The sequence below is a fragment of the Orcinus orca genome, chromosome 10 (genome assembly GCF_937001465.1).
Source record: "Orcinus orca chromosome 10, mOrcOrc1.1, whole genome shotgun sequence".
Lineage (NCBI taxonomy): Eukaryota > Metazoa > Chordata > Mammalia > Artiodactyla > Delphinidae > Orcinus > Orcinus orca.
The window spans coordinates 38047057-38063413 of record NC_064568.1 but is presented as its reverse complement, the minus strand read 5'-3'; the positions used below and the strand labels follow the sequence as shown (position 1 = coordinate 38063413).

The 16357-nt window shown below is 49.3% G+C and overlaps 2 protein-coding genes across 11 annotated transcripts in view; both read left to right on the top strand.

The window, feature by feature from the left end:
• Positions 1-2202, top strand: part of SEMA3F (semaphorin 3F) — a 29509-nt gene extending 27307 nt beyond the window's left edge. For all 8 annotated transcript variants that reach the window (XM_033424416.2, XM_033424424.2, XM_033424421.2 and 5 more), the window contains one exon: positions 877-2202. In XM_033424416.2, coding sequence (XP_033280307.1) covers positions 877-1287 — 411 coding nt within the window. In that variant the 3' untranslated portion in view covers positions 1288-2202. The remainder of the gene's footprint in view (positions 1-876) is intronic.
• Positions 2203-4737: 2535 nt separating this feature from the next.
• On the top strand, positions 4738-16353 carry GNAT1 (G protein subunit alpha transducin 1). 3 transcript variants are annotated; one of them, XM_004267826.3, is made up of 9 exons: positions 4738-11609; positions 12807-12849; positions 12956-13097; positions 13201-13358; positions 13444-13572; positions 13831-13960; positions 14254-14407; positions 14523-14714; positions 15094-15230. In XM_004267826.3, exons 1-8 carry the CDS (start codon positions 11504-11506, stop codon positions 14711-14713), a joined length of 1053 nt encoding a protein of 350 aa, XP_004267874.1. In that variant the 5' UTR covers positions 4738-11503; the 3' UTR covers position 14714; positions 15094-15230. The 3 variants fall into 3 exon arrangements, with proteins under 3 accessions (XP_004267874.1, XP_033280321.1, XP_049571351.1); XM_033424430.2 differs by lacking the exon at positions 14523-14714 and having other exon boundaries at positions 15094-16353; XM_049715394.1 differs by having other exon boundaries at positions 14523-15233.
• Positions 16354-16357: the final 4 nt, after the last annotated feature.

Here is a 16357-nt window from a genome sequence, read left to right as displayed (position 1 = left end):
ATTTCCTGTGCCCCACAGTCCTCACCATGGTTGGGAGAGTCCCTTGTACAGTCGAAATTCTACGTGGGTGAAATGTGGTATAGGAGCCAAACTGGGGCAGCCCTCATTCTAAGAAAGTCCTTCCAAGCTCCCTTCCCTATGTGGAGATCATTTGGGTGAATCCAGTTTTATGGAAACTCTGTGGGGTGTCCATATTACGTGGAAACTACTTGTAGGCATGCCTTTTTTTTTTTTTTTTTTTTTGCGGTACGCGGGCCTCTCACTGTTGTGGCCTCTCCAGTTGTGGAGCACAGGCTCTGGACGTGCAGGCTCAGCGGCCATGGCTCACGGGCCCAGCCGCTCCGCAGCATGTGGGATCTTCCCGGACCGGGGCACGAACCCATGTCCCCTGCATCAGCAGGCGGACTCTCAACCACTGCGCCACCAGGGAAGCCCCCAGGCATGCCTTTTTATATGAGAATTCCATATGTGTACTTTATTGGCAGTATACCTCATTCTATGGAAATGTCACGTGGATGAGTTCCAGCATATGGAAATTCTGTGGGGTAGCCTTCCTATTGTGGAAATACCTTCTAGACAATCCCTTCTACATGGAAATTCTCTGAGGGTGCCCCAACATCTGTTTATTCTCATTAAATAGAAATTGTGTGTGTGCTCCAGAATTCTCTCATTGTACAGAATCCCCTTATGGTCATTCCTCCTGAAATGGAAGTGTTTATTATTCAGATGTTATATGGAAACTTGTTTTTCTTGGTATATGGAAATTCCACACGGGTGCCCCTGCATGGGGTGGCCCCAGAGGTGGTCTGATCGGGGAGCTGGCCGGGGCAACAGGGTGGTCCTGCAGCCCCTGAGCCCCAGCCCCTGCCCCCACAGATGCGTGCAGACGACCGCTTCCTGCGCACGGAACAGGGCTTGCTGCTTCGCGCCCTGCAGCTTGGTGATCGCGGCCTCTACTCCTGTACAGCCACCGAGAACAACTTCAAGCATGTCATCACACGAGTGCAGCTGCATGTACTGGGCCAGGACGCTGTCCATGCTGCCCTCTTCCCACCCCCAGCTGTGAGCGTCCCACCGCCCCCAGGCGCCGGGCCCCCCACACCCCCTTACCAGGAGCTGGCGCAGCTCCTGGCCCAGCCAGAAGTGGGCCTCATCCACCAGTACTGCCAGGGCTACTGGCGCCATGTGCCCCCCAGTCCCAGGGAGGCCCCAGGGGCACCCAGGCCTCCTGAACCCCAGGACCAGAAAAAACCCCGGAACCGCCGCCACCACCCGCCGGACACATGAGGCCTGCTGTCCGAGCCCTGCGATGGGCCGGCCTAGTCCTCGTCCCTTTTAATATAAAAGATAAATATATATATATATATAAAATATCTATATTCTATATACACCCTGCCCCTGCAAAGACAGTATTTATTGGTGGGTTGTAAATAGCCTGCCTCAGCGGCAGCATCATCCAAAACTTAGACCCATGCTGGTCAGAGACGGCAGAAAACGGAGCCCACCTAACCAGGCCCGGCCAGTTGGCCGAGCCAGGCCAGGACCACACAGTCCCCAGGCTCAGCTGGGAGTCTACCTGCTCGACAGCCACCGCCAGGACCTACAGGACACAGGGAAGGAGCAAGCTCTACCTGGATGGGGCACGGACTGTACACCTTCGCCCATGTTTGCTGGTGGCATACATGTGGATGCGAGGACTGCTTGGAGACCGGGGGTGGGAGTGAGGGCTCAGATGCGCTCAGAGAAGGGAAGAAGGGGCTGGCACAGGATGCCGGCCCCTGCCTGGGAGAGGGGCACTCAGTCAAGGCCAGCCCTTTCCTGGGTATTTATTCTCTATTTATTGGGGACAGGAGAAGAGGAGCCCTGCCTGGGTGGGGCAGCCCCTCCAGCCCCTCCTTCCCTCCCTGCCTGGCCACTCTACCTCCTCTTTGCTTTCTGCCTGCCGCTGTGATGCAGGGGCTGGGAGAAAAGCAGAGGGGCCAGGCTCAGGTAGCGCTGAGGGGAGAGGGGGTCATGGTGGAGGCCTGGGGCCTGCAGGGGCTCCCCAGGGCTCCCTTCTGCCCACCACTTCAGATGATGGGTGTAAATAGCTCTGGGGGGCAGTTGGGTAGGTGGATGGGGGCTCCTGGCAGCCCTCGGCTGTCCAGGCCACACCTGCCCTTGGGTTCCATCTTGCTAATAAACACTGGCTCTGGGACTGGACTTTGGCTTTCTCCTTGGCAAAGGAGGGAGGACGGGGGTTCAGCCCACACCCAGATTCTGTCCCTCCTGCCCCACGCCCCCACCAATGTGGCCTGACCACCAGTTCCCGCACGGTCTCTTTTGCAAGCCCAGCGTCCATTCATTTACTCAGTTGTTTGATCATTCGTTCACGTTGCTTTCTCACCTGGCTTTGTGTCTTGCCAGGAACTCAGGACTCAGAATTGGCAAGACAAATCCACAGCCCTTACAGTTCAGCTGCCCCTGCCCTGGGAATCAACAAAATTCCCATTCTTCTGCATCCTTCCAGCCAGATCTCAGCAGAGGGTCCAGCGCAAGCAAATGTCCAGAGGCGGGGAAGACCAGGATATGTGGGGAGCTGCTGGAGAGGAGGAAGTGAGGCTGGGGGCCCCAGGCCAAATTTAACGAGTCAAGCTCTGGCAGGGGAAGCCAATAGCTATGGAGGCACACGGATCCAGCAGGGCTTAGGGCCATACCTGGCAGGCAAGGGGAGCCAGGTGGCGACGGGGAGGCAGTGGAATGGTCCCACTTTAAGTAGACCCAATATGTAGAAAGGTTCTTGTTGGTTTAGCAAACCTGGGCTCCTGCACCACCCCAACCCCCTGGGCAGTATGTAGGGGCTGCAGAGACTCCCAGGGCCCACTTACAGCATGGTGGTGGGGTAGAGGACGAATGGGGCCTAAAGGTTGAAAGTGGCACGAATGAATGATCTGTTGCTCCTGGACAGATCTCCCCTCACCCAACAGGGTAGATGTTGAAGCCACCAGCTTACAGAGCCAGTATCCACTTCCCACACGTTTAGGGACAGCCGTGTGTGTGTGTGTGTGTGTGTGTGTGTGTGTGTGTGTGTGTGTGAATTTTTTTATTGAAGTATAGTTGATTTACAATGTGTTCATTTCTGCTGAAGAGCAAAGTAATTCAGTTATACAAATATATACATTCTTTTTTTTAATATTCGTTTCCATTATGGTTTATCACAGAATATTGAATATATTTCCCTGTGCTATACAGTAGGACCTTGTTGTTTATCCATTCTGTATATAATAGTTTGCATCTGCTAACCCCAACCTCTCACTCCATCCCTTTCCCGCTCCACTCCCTCTTGGCAACCACAAGTCTGTTCTGTGTCTGTGAGTCTGTTTCTGTTTCATGAAAGTTCATTTGTGTTGTATTTTAGATTCCACATATAAGTGGAATATGTCTCTTTCTGACTTAGTATTATAATCTCTAGTTCCATCCATGTTGCTGCAAATGGCATCATTTTGTTCCTTTTTATGGCTGAGTAGTATTCCAGTGTATATATGTACCCCATCTTTATCCATTCATCTGTTGATGGACATTTAGGTTATTTCCATGTCTTGGCTATTGTGAATAGTGCTGCTATGAACATAGGGGCGCATGTATCTTTTTGAATTATAGTTTTGTCCGGATATACGCCCAGGAATGGGATTGCTGGATCATATGGCAACTCTATTTTCAGTTTCTTGAGGAACCTCCATACTGTTTTCCATAGTGGCTGCACCAACTTACATTCCCCCCAACAGTGTAGGAGGGTTCCCTTTTCTCCACACCCTCTCCAGCATTTGTTATTTGAGGACTTCTTAGTGATGGCCATTCGACCAATGTGAGGTGGTACCTCATTGCAGTTTTGATTTTCATTTCTCTAATAATTAGCAACGTTAAGCATCTTTTCATGTGCCTGTTGGCCATTGGTATGTCTTATCTGAAGAAATGTCTATTTAGTTCCTCTGCCCATTTTTCAACTGGATTACTGTTTTTTTTGTTGTTGTTGTTGAACTGCATGAGCTGTTTGTATATTTTGGAAGTTAAGCCCTTGCTGGTCTCATCGTTTGCAAATATCTTCTCCCATTCTGTAGGTTGTCTTTTTGTTTTGTTTATGGTTTCCTTTGTTGTGCAAAAGCTTTTATTTTTTAATTTTAATTTTATTTATTTTTTTATACAGCACGTTCTTATTAGTTATCTATTTTATACATATTAGTGTATACATATCAATCCCAATCTCCCAATTCATCCCACCACCCGCCGCCACTTTCCCCCTTGGTGTCCATACGTTTGTTCTCTACATCTTGTCTCTATTTCTGCCCTGCATACCAGTTCACTTGTACCATTTTTCTAGGTTCCACATATATGCGTTAATATATGATATTTTTCTCTTTCTGACTTACTTCACTCTGTATGACAGTCTCTAGATCCATCCATGTCTCTACAAATGACCCAATTTCGTTCATTTTTATGGCTGAGTAATATTCCATTGTATGTATGTACCACATCTTCTTTATCCATTTGTCTGTCGATGGGCATTTAGGTTGCTTCCATGACCTGGCTATTGTAAATAGTGCTGCAATGAACATTGGGGTGCATGTGTCTTTCCGAATTATGGTTTTCTCTGGGTATATGCCCAGTAGTCGGATTGCTGGATCATATGGTAGTTTTATTTTTAGTTTTTTAAGTAACCTCCATACTGTTCTCCATAGTGGCTGTATCAATTTACATCCCCACCAACAGTGCAAGACGGTTCCCTTTTCTCCACACCCTCTCCAGCATTTGTTGTTTGTAGATTTTCTGATGATACCCATTCTGACTGGTGTGAGGTGATACCTCGTTGTAGTTTTGATTTGCATTTCCCTAATAATTAGTGATGTTGAGCAGCTTTTCATGTGCTTCTTGGCCATCTGTATGTCTTCTTTGGAGAAATGTCTATTTAGGTCTTCTGCCCATATTTTGATTGGGTTGTTTGTTTTTTTAATATTGAGCTGCGTGAGCTGTTTATATATTTTGAAGATTAATCCTTTGTCCGTGATTCATTTGCAAATATTTTCTCCCATTCTGAGGGTTGTCTTTTCATCTTGTTTGTAGTTTCCTTTGCTGTGCAAGAGCTTTTAGGTTTCATTAGGTCCCATTTGTTTATTTTTGTTTGTATTTCCATTACTGTAGGAGGTGGATCAAAAAAAGATCTTGCTGTGATTTATGTCAAAGAGTGTTCTTCCTATGTTTTCCTCTAAGAGTTTTATAGTGTCTGGTCTTACATTTAGGTTTCTAATCCATTTTGAGTTTATTTTTGTGTAGGGTGTTAGGGAGTGTTCTAATTTCATTCTTTTACATGTAGCTGTCCAGTTTTCCCAGCACCGCTTATTGAAGAGACTGTCTTTTCTCCATTGTATATCCTTGCCTCCTTTGTCATAGATTAGTTGACCATAGGTGCGTGGGTTTATTTCTGGGCTTTCTATCCTGTTCCATTAATCTATACTTCTGTTTTTGTGCCAGTACCATATTGTCTAGATTACTGTAGCTTTGTAGTATAGTCTGAAGTCAGGGAGTCTGATTCCTCCAGCTCCGTTTTTTTCCCTCAAGACTGCTTTGGCTATTCGGGGTCTTTTGTGTCTCCATATAAATTTTAAGACTTTTTTGTTCTAGTTCTGTAAAGAATGCCACTGGTAATTTGATAGGGATTGCATTGAATCTGTAGATTGCTTTGGGTAGTATAGTCATTTTCACAATATTGATTCTTCCAATCCAAGAACATGGTATATCTCCCCATCTGTTTGTGTCATCTTTGATTTCTTTCATCAGTGTCTTATAGTTTTCTGAGTACAGGTCTTTTACCTCCTTAGGTAGGTTTATTCCTAGGTATTTTATTCTTTTTGTTGCAATGGTGAATAGGATTGTTTCCTTAATTTCTTTCAGATTTTTCATCATTAGTGTATAGGAATGCAAGAGTATAGTGTATAGGAATGCATTAATTTTGTATCCTGCAACTTTACCAAATTCATTGATTAGCTCTAGTAGTTTTCTGGTGACATCTTGAGGATTCTCTATGTATAGTATCATGTCACCTGCAAACAGTGACAGTTTTACTTCTTCTTTTCCAATTTGTATTCCTCTTGTTTCTTTTTCTTCTCTGATTGCCATGGCTAGGACTTCCAAAGCTATGTTGAATAATAGTGGTGAGAGTTGATATCCTTGTCTTGTTCCTGATCTTAGAGGAAATGCTTTCAGTTTTTCACCATTGAGAATGATGTTTGCTGTGGGTTTGTCGTATATGGCCTTTATTATGTTGAGGTAGGTTCCCTCTATGCCCACTTTCTGGAGAGTTTTTATCATAAATGGGTGTTGAATTTTGTCAGAAGCTTTTTCTGCATCTATTGAGATGATCATATGGTTTTTCTCCTTCAGTTTGTTAATATGGTGTATCACATTGATTGATTTGTGTATATTGAAGAATCCTTGCATCCCTGGGATAAATCCCACTTGATCATGGTGTATGATCCTTTTAATGTGTGGCTGGATTCTGTTTGCTAGTATTTTGTTGAGGAGTTTTGCATCTATATTCATCAGTGATATTGGTCTGTAATTTTGTTTTTTTGTAGTATCTTTGTCTGGTAGTACCTTTGTCTGGTTTTGGTATCAGGGTGATGGTGGCCTCATAGAATGAGTTTGGGAGTGTTCCTTCCTCTGAAATTTTTTGGAAGAGTTTGAGAAGGATGGGTGTTAGCTCTTATCTAAATGAGCTGTGAAGGATTCACCTGTGAAGCCATCTGGTCCTGGACTTTTGTTTGCTGGAAGATTTTTAATCACAGTTTCAATTTCATTACTTGTGACTGGTCTGTTCATATTTTCTATTTCTTCCTGGTTCAGTCTTGGAAGGTTATACCTTTCTAAGAATTCGTCCATTTCTTCCAGGTTGTTCATTTTATTGGCATAGAGTTGCTTGTAGTAGTCTCTTAGGATGCTTTCTATTTCTGCGGTGTCTGTTGTAACTTCTCCTTTTTCATTCCTAATTTTATTGATTTGAGTCCTCTCCCTCTTTTTCTTGATGAGTCTGGCTAAAGGTTTATCAATTTTGTTTATCTTCTCAAAGAACCAGCTTTTAGTTTTATTGATCTTTGCTATCGTTTTCTTTGTTTCTTTTTTTAAAAAATTTATTTATTTACTTTTGGCTACTTTGGGTCTTTGTTGCTGTGCGTGGGCTTTCTCTAGCTGCGGTGAGCGGTGTCCACTCTTTTTTTGTTGTGGTGTGTGGACTTCTCATTGCGGTGGCCTCTCTTTGTTGCAGAATACGGGCTCCAGGCACGTGGGCTTCAGCAGTTGTGGCATGCGGGCTCAGCATTTGTGGCTCAGGAGCTCCAGAGCACAGGCTCAGCAGCTGTGGCACACGGGCCCAGTTGCCCCGCAGCATGTGAGATCATCCCAGTCCAGGGCTCGAACCCATGTCCCCTGCGTTGGCAGGCAGATTCTTAACCACTGCGCCACCAGAGAAGTCCCTCTTTGTTTCTATTTCATTTATTTCTGCTCTGATCTTTATGATTTCTTTCCTTCTACTAACTTTGGGTTTTGTTTGTTCTTCTTTCTCTAGTTCCTTTAGGTGTAAGGTTAGATTGTTTATTTGAGATTTTTCTTGTTTCTTGAGGTAGGCTTGTACTGCTATAAACTTCCCCTTAGAACTGCTTTTTCTGCATCCCATAGGTTTTGGATCGTCATGTTTTCATTGTCATTTGTCTTAGGTATCTTTTGATTTCCTCTTTGATTTCTTCAGTGATCTCTTGGTTATTTAGTAACCTATTGTTTAGCCTCCATGTGTTTGTGTTTTTTATGTTTTTTTTTTTCCCTGTAGTTGATTTCTAATCTCATAGCATTGTGGCTGGAAAAGATGCTTGATATGATTTCAGTTTTCTTAAATTTACTGAGGCTTGATTTGTGGCCCAAGATGTGGTCTATCCTGGAGAATGTTCTGTGTGCACTTGAGAAGAAAGTAATCTGCTGTTTTGGGATGGAATGTCCTATGAATATCAATTAAATCTATCTGGTCTATTGTGTCATTTAAAGCTTGTGGTTCCTTATTAATTTTCTGTCTGGATGACCTGTCCATTGGTGTAAGTGAGGTGTTAAAGTCTCCCACTATTATTGTGTTACTGTCGATTTCCTCTTTTATAGCTGTTAGCAGTTGCCTTATGTATTGAGGTGCTCCTATGTTGGGTGCATGTATATTTATAATTATTATATCTTCTTGGATTGATCCCTTGATCATTATGTAGTGTCCTTCCTTGTCTCTTGTAACATTCTTTATTTTAAAGTCTCTTTTATCTGATATGCGTATTGCTACTCCAGCTTTCTTTTGATTTCCATTTGCATGGAATATCTTTTTCCATCCCCTCACTTTCGGTCTGTGTGTGTCCCTAGGTGTGAAGTGGGTCTCTTGTAGACAGCATATATATGGGTCTTGTTTTTGTGTCCATTCAGTGAGCCTATATCTCTTGGTTGGAGCATTTAATCCATTCACGTTTAAGGTAATTATTGATATGTATGTTCCTATTACCATTTTCTTACTTGTTATGGGTTTGTTTTTGTAGGTCCTTTTCTTCTCTTGTGTTTCCCACTTAGAGAAGTTCCTTTAGCATTTATTGTAGAGCTGGTTTGGTGGTGCTGAATTCTCTTAGCTTTTGCTTGTCTGTAAATCTTTTTTTTTTTTTTTTGTCTATAAATCTTTTGATTTCTCTGTCGAATCTGAATGAGATCCTTGCCAAGTAGAGTAATCTTGGTTGTAGGTTCTTCCCTTTCATCACTTTAAATATATCGTGCCACTCCCTCCTGGCTTGTAGAGTTTCTGCTGAGAAATCAGCTGTTAACCTTATGGGAGTTCCCTTGTATGTTATTTGTTGTTTTTCCCTTGCTGCTTTCAATAATTTTTCTTTGTCTTTAATTTTTATCAATTTGATTACTATGTGTTTCGCCGTGTTTCTCCTTGGGTTTATCCTGCCTGGGACTCTCTGCACTTCCTGGACTTGGGTGGCTCTTTCCTTTCCCATGTTAGGGAAGTTTTCGATTATAATCTCTTCAAATATTTTCTTGGGTCCTTTCTCTCTCTCTTCTCCTTCTGGGACCCCTGTAATGCGAATGTTATTGCATTTAATGTTGTCCCAGAGGTCTCTTAGGCTGTCTTCGTTTCTTTTCATTCTTTTTTCTTTATTCTGTTCTGCAGCAGTGAATTCCACCATTCTGTCTTCCAGGTCACTTATCCATTCTTCTGCCTCAGTTATTCTGCTATTGATTCCTTCTAGTATATTTTTCATTTCAGTTATTGTATTGTTCATCTCTGTTTCTTTGTTCTTTAATTCTTCTAGGTGTTTGTTCTTTAATTCTTCTGGGTCTTTGTTAAACATTTCTTGCATCTTCTCGATCTTTGCCTCCATTCTTTTTTCGAGGTCCTGGATCATCTTCACTATCATTATTCTGAATTCTTTTTCTGGAAGGTTGCCTATCTCCACTTCATTTAGTTGTTTTTCTGGGCTTTTATCTTGTTCCTTCATCTGGTACAAAGTCCTCTGCCTTTTCATTTTGTCTATCTTTCTGTGAATGTAGTTTTCCTTCCACAGGCTACAGAATTGTAGTTCTTCTTCTGCTGTGCAAAAGCTTTTAAGTTTGATTAGGTCACCTCTGTTCATTTTTCCTTTTATTTCTATTCCTTTGGGAGACTGACCTGAGAAAATATTGGTACAATTTATGTCAGAATGTTTTGCCTATGTTCTATTCTAGGAGTTTTATGGTGTTATGTTTAAGTCTTTAAGCCATTTTGAGTTTATTTTTGTGTATAGTGTAAGGGTGTGTTCTAACTTCATTGATTTACATGCACCTGTCCAGCTTTCCCAACACTAGGGACAGTCTTCAATGCTCAGTATCTGGGGCCCTGGCACCCCAGGTCCGCAAGAGTTGAGTCCTAAGACAGCCAGGTTTCCGGGTAGTTCAGCCAGGAGGGGGCCTTGAGAGCCCAGGATTTGGGTCTTCTGATGGGACGTGGTAAATCTCCAGAGGCTGGAGCTCAACATTACATGCTCGGTTGAACCACTTCCACTCAGCAGCACGTCCTGTCCCATCTAAACCCCCACAGAGACCTCTGACCCCTAAACTGAGGCAGGTGTGCCCTGGAGATACCCCTAGGCAGGTCCCAGATTACCGACAGGGGACAGAAGAAGAGTGAGGCTCATATGCTCCTCCCCTGGGAACACCAGACCTGCTTCAGGGCTCAGTTTTCCCATCTGATAACAGGCCTGCAAAACATTCCCTGGAAGAGCCTGGCCACCTCCGCAGGTCAGAGTGTTGCACCATGGGTACATGTAGACACAGGTATGTGCAAGTGTGCACACATACAGGCAGACACATGCATAAATGTACATGTACACAGGCAAGTGCACACACATGCACATATACATGCACTTATACATTCATACGCACACACACACACATTAACCCAGTTTAGCATAATAAAGTACACATACAAACACATCTGCACATGAAGAGAAATGCACAAAAGCACATCCATGCACATGCACACACGGTACACAAACAGGCAAACATAGACACACACATGCATTCACAAAGGCATAAAAATGCATACATAAACACACAAGTATACATAGACAAATGTGTCATGTCATTGCCTTGCTTGGTGCCAGTAAAGTATACAAGCACACACCCAGTACACGTAGCAGACCTGCACACCCACCCAAGTCCATTGGAATCATGGAGGCATGTAGAGGCCTTGACCAGGTCAGATGCAGACCTTGGTACAGGGCAAATGCAATGTCCACCTTTCCCTCTTGACTCCCTGCTGAGCATGGAGCCCTGGTTCAGAGTCACGAGCCCTTCTCAACTACGTCCTGCTGTGCGACCCTCTGAGCCTCCACTTCCTCATCAGTAAAATGATGTGGGTACCCATCCGCCAGGGCTGGTGTGAGCTAGGTAAGGAGCAATGCTAAGCCCTGTGCTGGGCAGGGGTCAGGTGCTCCTTGCATGCTTCTCCCTCTACTCTCTGCTGCCAGGCCTACCCCCCAATGCCCCCACCCTGGAACTTGAGGCCCTCTCCTCCCCTTTCTGAGCCTGGATCCTATGGAACATGTCTCCCTGCTCTGGAGCAGGGCTGGACTACCTCCAGGGTCTCTCCCAGAGGGTTTGGGGAGCAGCGTACAGGGGGTGCAGAGTCAGCAGTTGAGGGATTGGGGCCATGCCAGCCTGATTAGGGCGGCTGGGGGCTGAGCTGGATTCACCTGTCCTTGTCTCTGATTGGCTCTTGGGTACCAACAACCCCCCAAATCCTACTAAGCAGCCCCAACAGGGCCTTCACAGGTCTGTGGACAGCCAGTTGATTGCCAGTTCTGAGGTCAGAAGGGTGTCTGGGGAGGCCAGAGGCTGGCCTGAGCCTGGCTCTGGGGATCCCCTGCATCCAGAAGAGCCAACTGACCACCCTGTTCCTTCACCTCCTGCCGGCACCATGGGGGCTGGGGCCAGTGCTGAGGAGAAGCACTCAAGGGAGCTGGAAAAGAAGCTGAAAGAAGATGCCGAGAAGGATGCTCGAACCGTGAAACTGCTGCTTCTGGGTAAGGGGGTGGGCTGCGGCGAGGCCACTGCTACTAGTCAGAGGCCCAGGGGCAGGCAGGTGGCCCTTCTGTGAAGTAGGTGTGACTTGGGAAACAGAATGAGCCTGCAACCTGGCAGGAAACAGAGTGGGAGCCCTGGCCAAGCCTTGACAAGTGATGCCTTGGCTCCCTAAGGCTGGGTATCCCACAGAACCCCTCTTCAGAGGGCCCAGCCTCAGGCAACCTCCCCTCCCAAGAAGGGTGTACCAATCTCACTTTTGTAGAGATGTGTGTACGAGGCCTAGTTTTGCCCTGGCTGTGCTCCCTCAAACACCAGCCTTTGGCTTGATGGGCCTGCTGGGCAGGGCTCGGAAACCAGGGGCCTCCTTGGGAGCCCCACAACAAGGCTGCTCCCTTGGGAGGGAGAAGGTCACACTCCTCCTGAGAGTGGGCAGCCTCTAGGACCATCCAGATCCACAGACAATGACCCTCAGTTTCCAGAGCTTTATTGTTGACAGACCTGCAGAACAGTTAAAGGGGGTAGGGGGTACTAAGGCCCAGCCGGGAATAGGTAAAGCCATGTCCTTGGTCCCATGGGTAGTGAAGGGAGATGGGGCTGATCTAGTACCCCAAGGCCACTTCCTCCCCGCAAGGGAAGAAGGAGCTGCTTTGAGAGGGCAGTGCAGACTCTACCCAGGCTCTCCAGGGTCCAGCCAGACAGCTAGATGTGGGCAGAAGGACCAAGCCAGAGTACCCCAGGCAAGAGAGAGAGGCTAAGCCAGAAATCCCATTAACTGTGCCCAACACCCGCATGAGAACAGGCTCAGAGGGGCTGTTAGCTCTGTCCTCTCCCCCAGCAAAAGGTGCTAATTCCCTCTGAGCCTCTTGGAGACACTTCCTCCCACCACAGGTTAAAAGCGGGGGTTGACCTGGCTCAAATAATCCCATGCGTGCAGTACCAGAATCTTCCACAAGGCGGAGCTCCAGGTTTCTTTATTTTTGTCCTCAGAATAATAAAACTGAAAATACCAGGGTCTTGAAGGCTCCTCAGCACAGTCGAGGTTGTCGATTCCCCTCGTCAGCCCCCTTCTGTCACTCCTGACGTTTATGTTTTGCCGCCAGGGCATCATGACCTGACTTTGGGGGTTGGGGGCAAAACAGGTGTGATAGAGGCGGCAGTGCGGTCAGCGCGTCTCTGAGGTAGGGTTGCCATTCCAGGTGCCGGTGAGTCCGGGAAGAGTACCATTGTCAAGCAGATGAAGTGAGTGCCCCTGCCCTACCCGAGGCCCCTGGGGGTGGGCACACGCACGAGGTCTGTCCTTCCCCACCTACCCAAGAGGTGCTGACCCGGCTCCCCACGGCTGCAGGATCATCCACCAGGATGGGTACTCGCTGGAAGAGTGCCTCGAGTTCATTGCCATCATATATGGCAACACGCTACAGTCCATCTTGGCCATCGTGCGCGCCATGACCACGCTCAATATCCAGTATGGAGACTCTGCGCGCCAGGTATGCCAAGAGACTAGCTGAACAGGGCTTCTGGAGACTCGAGGTGCGAGGCTGGGCCCAAGTCCATGGTCACCACCAACCACTCCCCTGCCCCCCACCCCAGGACGATGCCCGGAAGCTGATGCACATGGCGGACACCATCGAGGAGGGCACGATGCCTAAGGAGATGTCAGACATCATCCAGCGGCTGTGGAAGGACTCGGGTATCCAGGCCTGTTTCGATCGCGCCTCGGAATACCAGCTCAACGACTCTGCTGGCTAGTGAGAGCACAGGCGGGGCGCGGGGCGGGCGGGGCCCTGCCACGCCCCTCCACCCAACCCTACCCACACCCCGGATCTCCCGCAGCTACCTCTCGGACCTGGAGCGCCTGGTAACCCCGGGCTACGTGCCCACTGAACAGGACGTGCTGCGCTCGCGTGTCAAGACCACTGGTATCATTGAGACGCAGTTCTCCTTCAAGGACCTCAACTTCCGGTACGACCCCGCGCCCTAGCTCTCGCTCTCCGGGGGCCTGCCCGCAAGTTCACTGCCTGAGGCCTTGTCTGATCCCAGAGGCCCCATCCCTACGAGAGACCCTGCCCCTTCTTGGACAGCCCGCCCGCAGAAATGCCCGGCCCCTCCAGATGCCACTCCCATCTGGGTGCCTCCCAGCCAGCATTAGGAAACCAGGGGATGCCTGTGGGCACGTCCAGGGGACTCGATGCGCCGGCTCAGGTTCCCACGGCCCCGCAGGATGTTCGATGTGGGCGGGCAGCGCTCAGAACGCAAGAAGTGGATCCACTGCTTCGAGGGTGTGACCTGCATCATCTTCATCGCGGCTCTCAGCGCCTACGACATGGTGCTTGTGGAGGACGACGAAGTGGTGAGTGCTCCAGCAGGGCCTGAGCGTTTGAGCGGGGAGGAGGAGAGCGGAAAGCAGAGACAGCGCTGCGGGCGCGGGGAGCATCTGAGAGAGGACATTCGACCCAGAGCGGTCTGAAGGAGGAGATGAGGCAGCCTGCTGCCCTGCTTAGGGGGGCGAACGGGGAGACGGTCTTGGAGCTGTCTGGGCAGGGAGGCCCCGGAGCCCAGAGAGCAGGGGTCTGCCCGCCGGCTGCAGCCGGGTGGGGGCGGCGGCCGCAGTCCCCGGTGCCCGACAGCTTCTGCCCTCCTCAGAACCGCATGCACGAGAGCCTGCACCTATTCAACAGTATCTGCAACCACCGCTACTTCGCCACCACGTCCATCGTGCTCTTCCTCAACAAGAAGGACGTCTTCTCGGAGAAGATAAAAAAGGCGCACCTCAGCATCTGCTTTCCGGACTACAATGGTGAGAATCTCGGCCCGCCGCCAGGCGGCGTCGCAAACCCACGATCTCGGCCTGCGCTCCTCCCGCCGCGGGGAGGATTTGCTACCGGGAGTGAGAGCTCCCCCTTCCTCGCCAGGGCCCAACACATATGAGGACGCGGGCAATTACATCAAGGTGCAATTCCTCGAGCTCAACATGAGACGCGACGTGAAGGAGATCTATTCCCACATGACGTGCGCCACCGACACACAGAACGTCAAGTTTGTCTTCGACGCTGTCACCGACATTATCATCAAGGAGAACCTCAAAGACTGCGGCCTCTTCTGAGGTGGCTCCTCGCGCGCAGGCCGGGATGCTCCCCTGTCGTGCCTCTTGGTCTCAATACCCCAAGCCCCTTGCCCTGCTCCCCATCCCACCTCTCGACTGCAGGCCCCTCCCCAGCTCTCCAGATCCACTCCACTGCCTGCCCTCTGGCCCCCAACTTCCAGACCCTATTGCTTCCAGGCCCCACCCTGACTCCTCAGGCTCCACCCCATGGCCACAGGCCCCTCCCCTGGCTCACAAGCCCCACCCACTCAAGCTCTTTTGACCCCGCCCCAACCCCCCAGGTGTCACTGCTTCCAAGCCCACCTCCACCTGTCTCTCAGTCTAAACCCAATTATTTGGGCGCTTAGGAATGTTGACTCTGTTCCTTTTTCTCTTCACAGGTGCCTGGACTCATGCATTCCTGAGACCCTGTAGCCCTTGCCGCCTTGTAGCCCCAATCCGCATGACCCCTACCAGCCCCCCAGGACTCCTGGGCCCCAGCCTGTGGCCTCACCAGCCACAGATTCAAAACCCTAAGCCCTGCTAACCTTGAGGGACTTACCCTCCCCCATGGCTCCCAGGATTCCCTGGTCTCCCAGAGTCCGGTGCCCCCAGCCACCCCAGCACTGCCCTTCACGGCCTGGCTGCACTGGCCTCCAGGACCCACCACAGCCAGCCCCAGCTAGGAGCAAGCAGTACTTGGGGCAGCTACAGCTCACGGTGACTCAGCAGTACCCCACTGACCAATCTCCTGCTGCTCTCCTGCCCCAGGAGGCCCGTGATTCACCTGGTGGGTCTGGGTTCAGCAAACAGCCCTCCCTCTCAGAGTTTCATGAAGGGCAGGGGGGCAGGAAGGGAACCCTCCTCCAAGCAGGCCTGCTGCTTACCATCAGCCCATTCTAGCCTTACCACCTCCATGTGACAAGTCTGACACCCATCTGCTCAGTGGCCAGTGACTGCCCCACCCGGCAGCTTTAGGGGTCCAAAGTCCAAGCCAGCTCTGGCCTGTGAAACTCATACATAGATGAATTAGTGAGTGGGGGCAAGCCTGGGAGCTCCTGGTGCCAGGAAGAGACTCAAGCTGGACCCTTCCCCACATATCCTAACCCCTTCCCCCACAGGCTCTGCCCCCTCCATGCTTGGACACTGTATTCATGTCCTACTTACTTACACACCCACAGTACTCCAGGCCAGTCTGTTGAGGGAGGGTGCTGTTGACACCAGCTGTGGCCAATGGCTGAACTGTCCTAAGGGGTGGCTGGGAGCAGAGTCCGGCTCCCATCGATCAGCCCCAGGCAGGGGATTTGGGACAGGAAGGAGGCCCAGATTGTGCCCAGAGGGGTCTGCCTCAGGTAGGGTCATAAGCAAACCCAGGTGACCCTCTTGTCCCTGCCAGCAGCTTCTCTCATCCTTCCCATTCAGGGCCCATTCCCTGCTGGGAAAAACTGAGATCCATGCCTGAACCATCAGTGACAAAGGCATCCATGTCCCCACACCCCTGCTCCCTACTTCCTCATCAAGCACCAAGTCCTCGCTGATGCCCGTGGGCTGGGGCCTGTGTTGTAGTCGAGGGCAAGGAGCATCCATCTAACAAGGCCAGGGCATAATTTGCACTCCCTTCAGCTAGATACACAGACTCAGCAATAAATCTTTGCATCAGGCCCC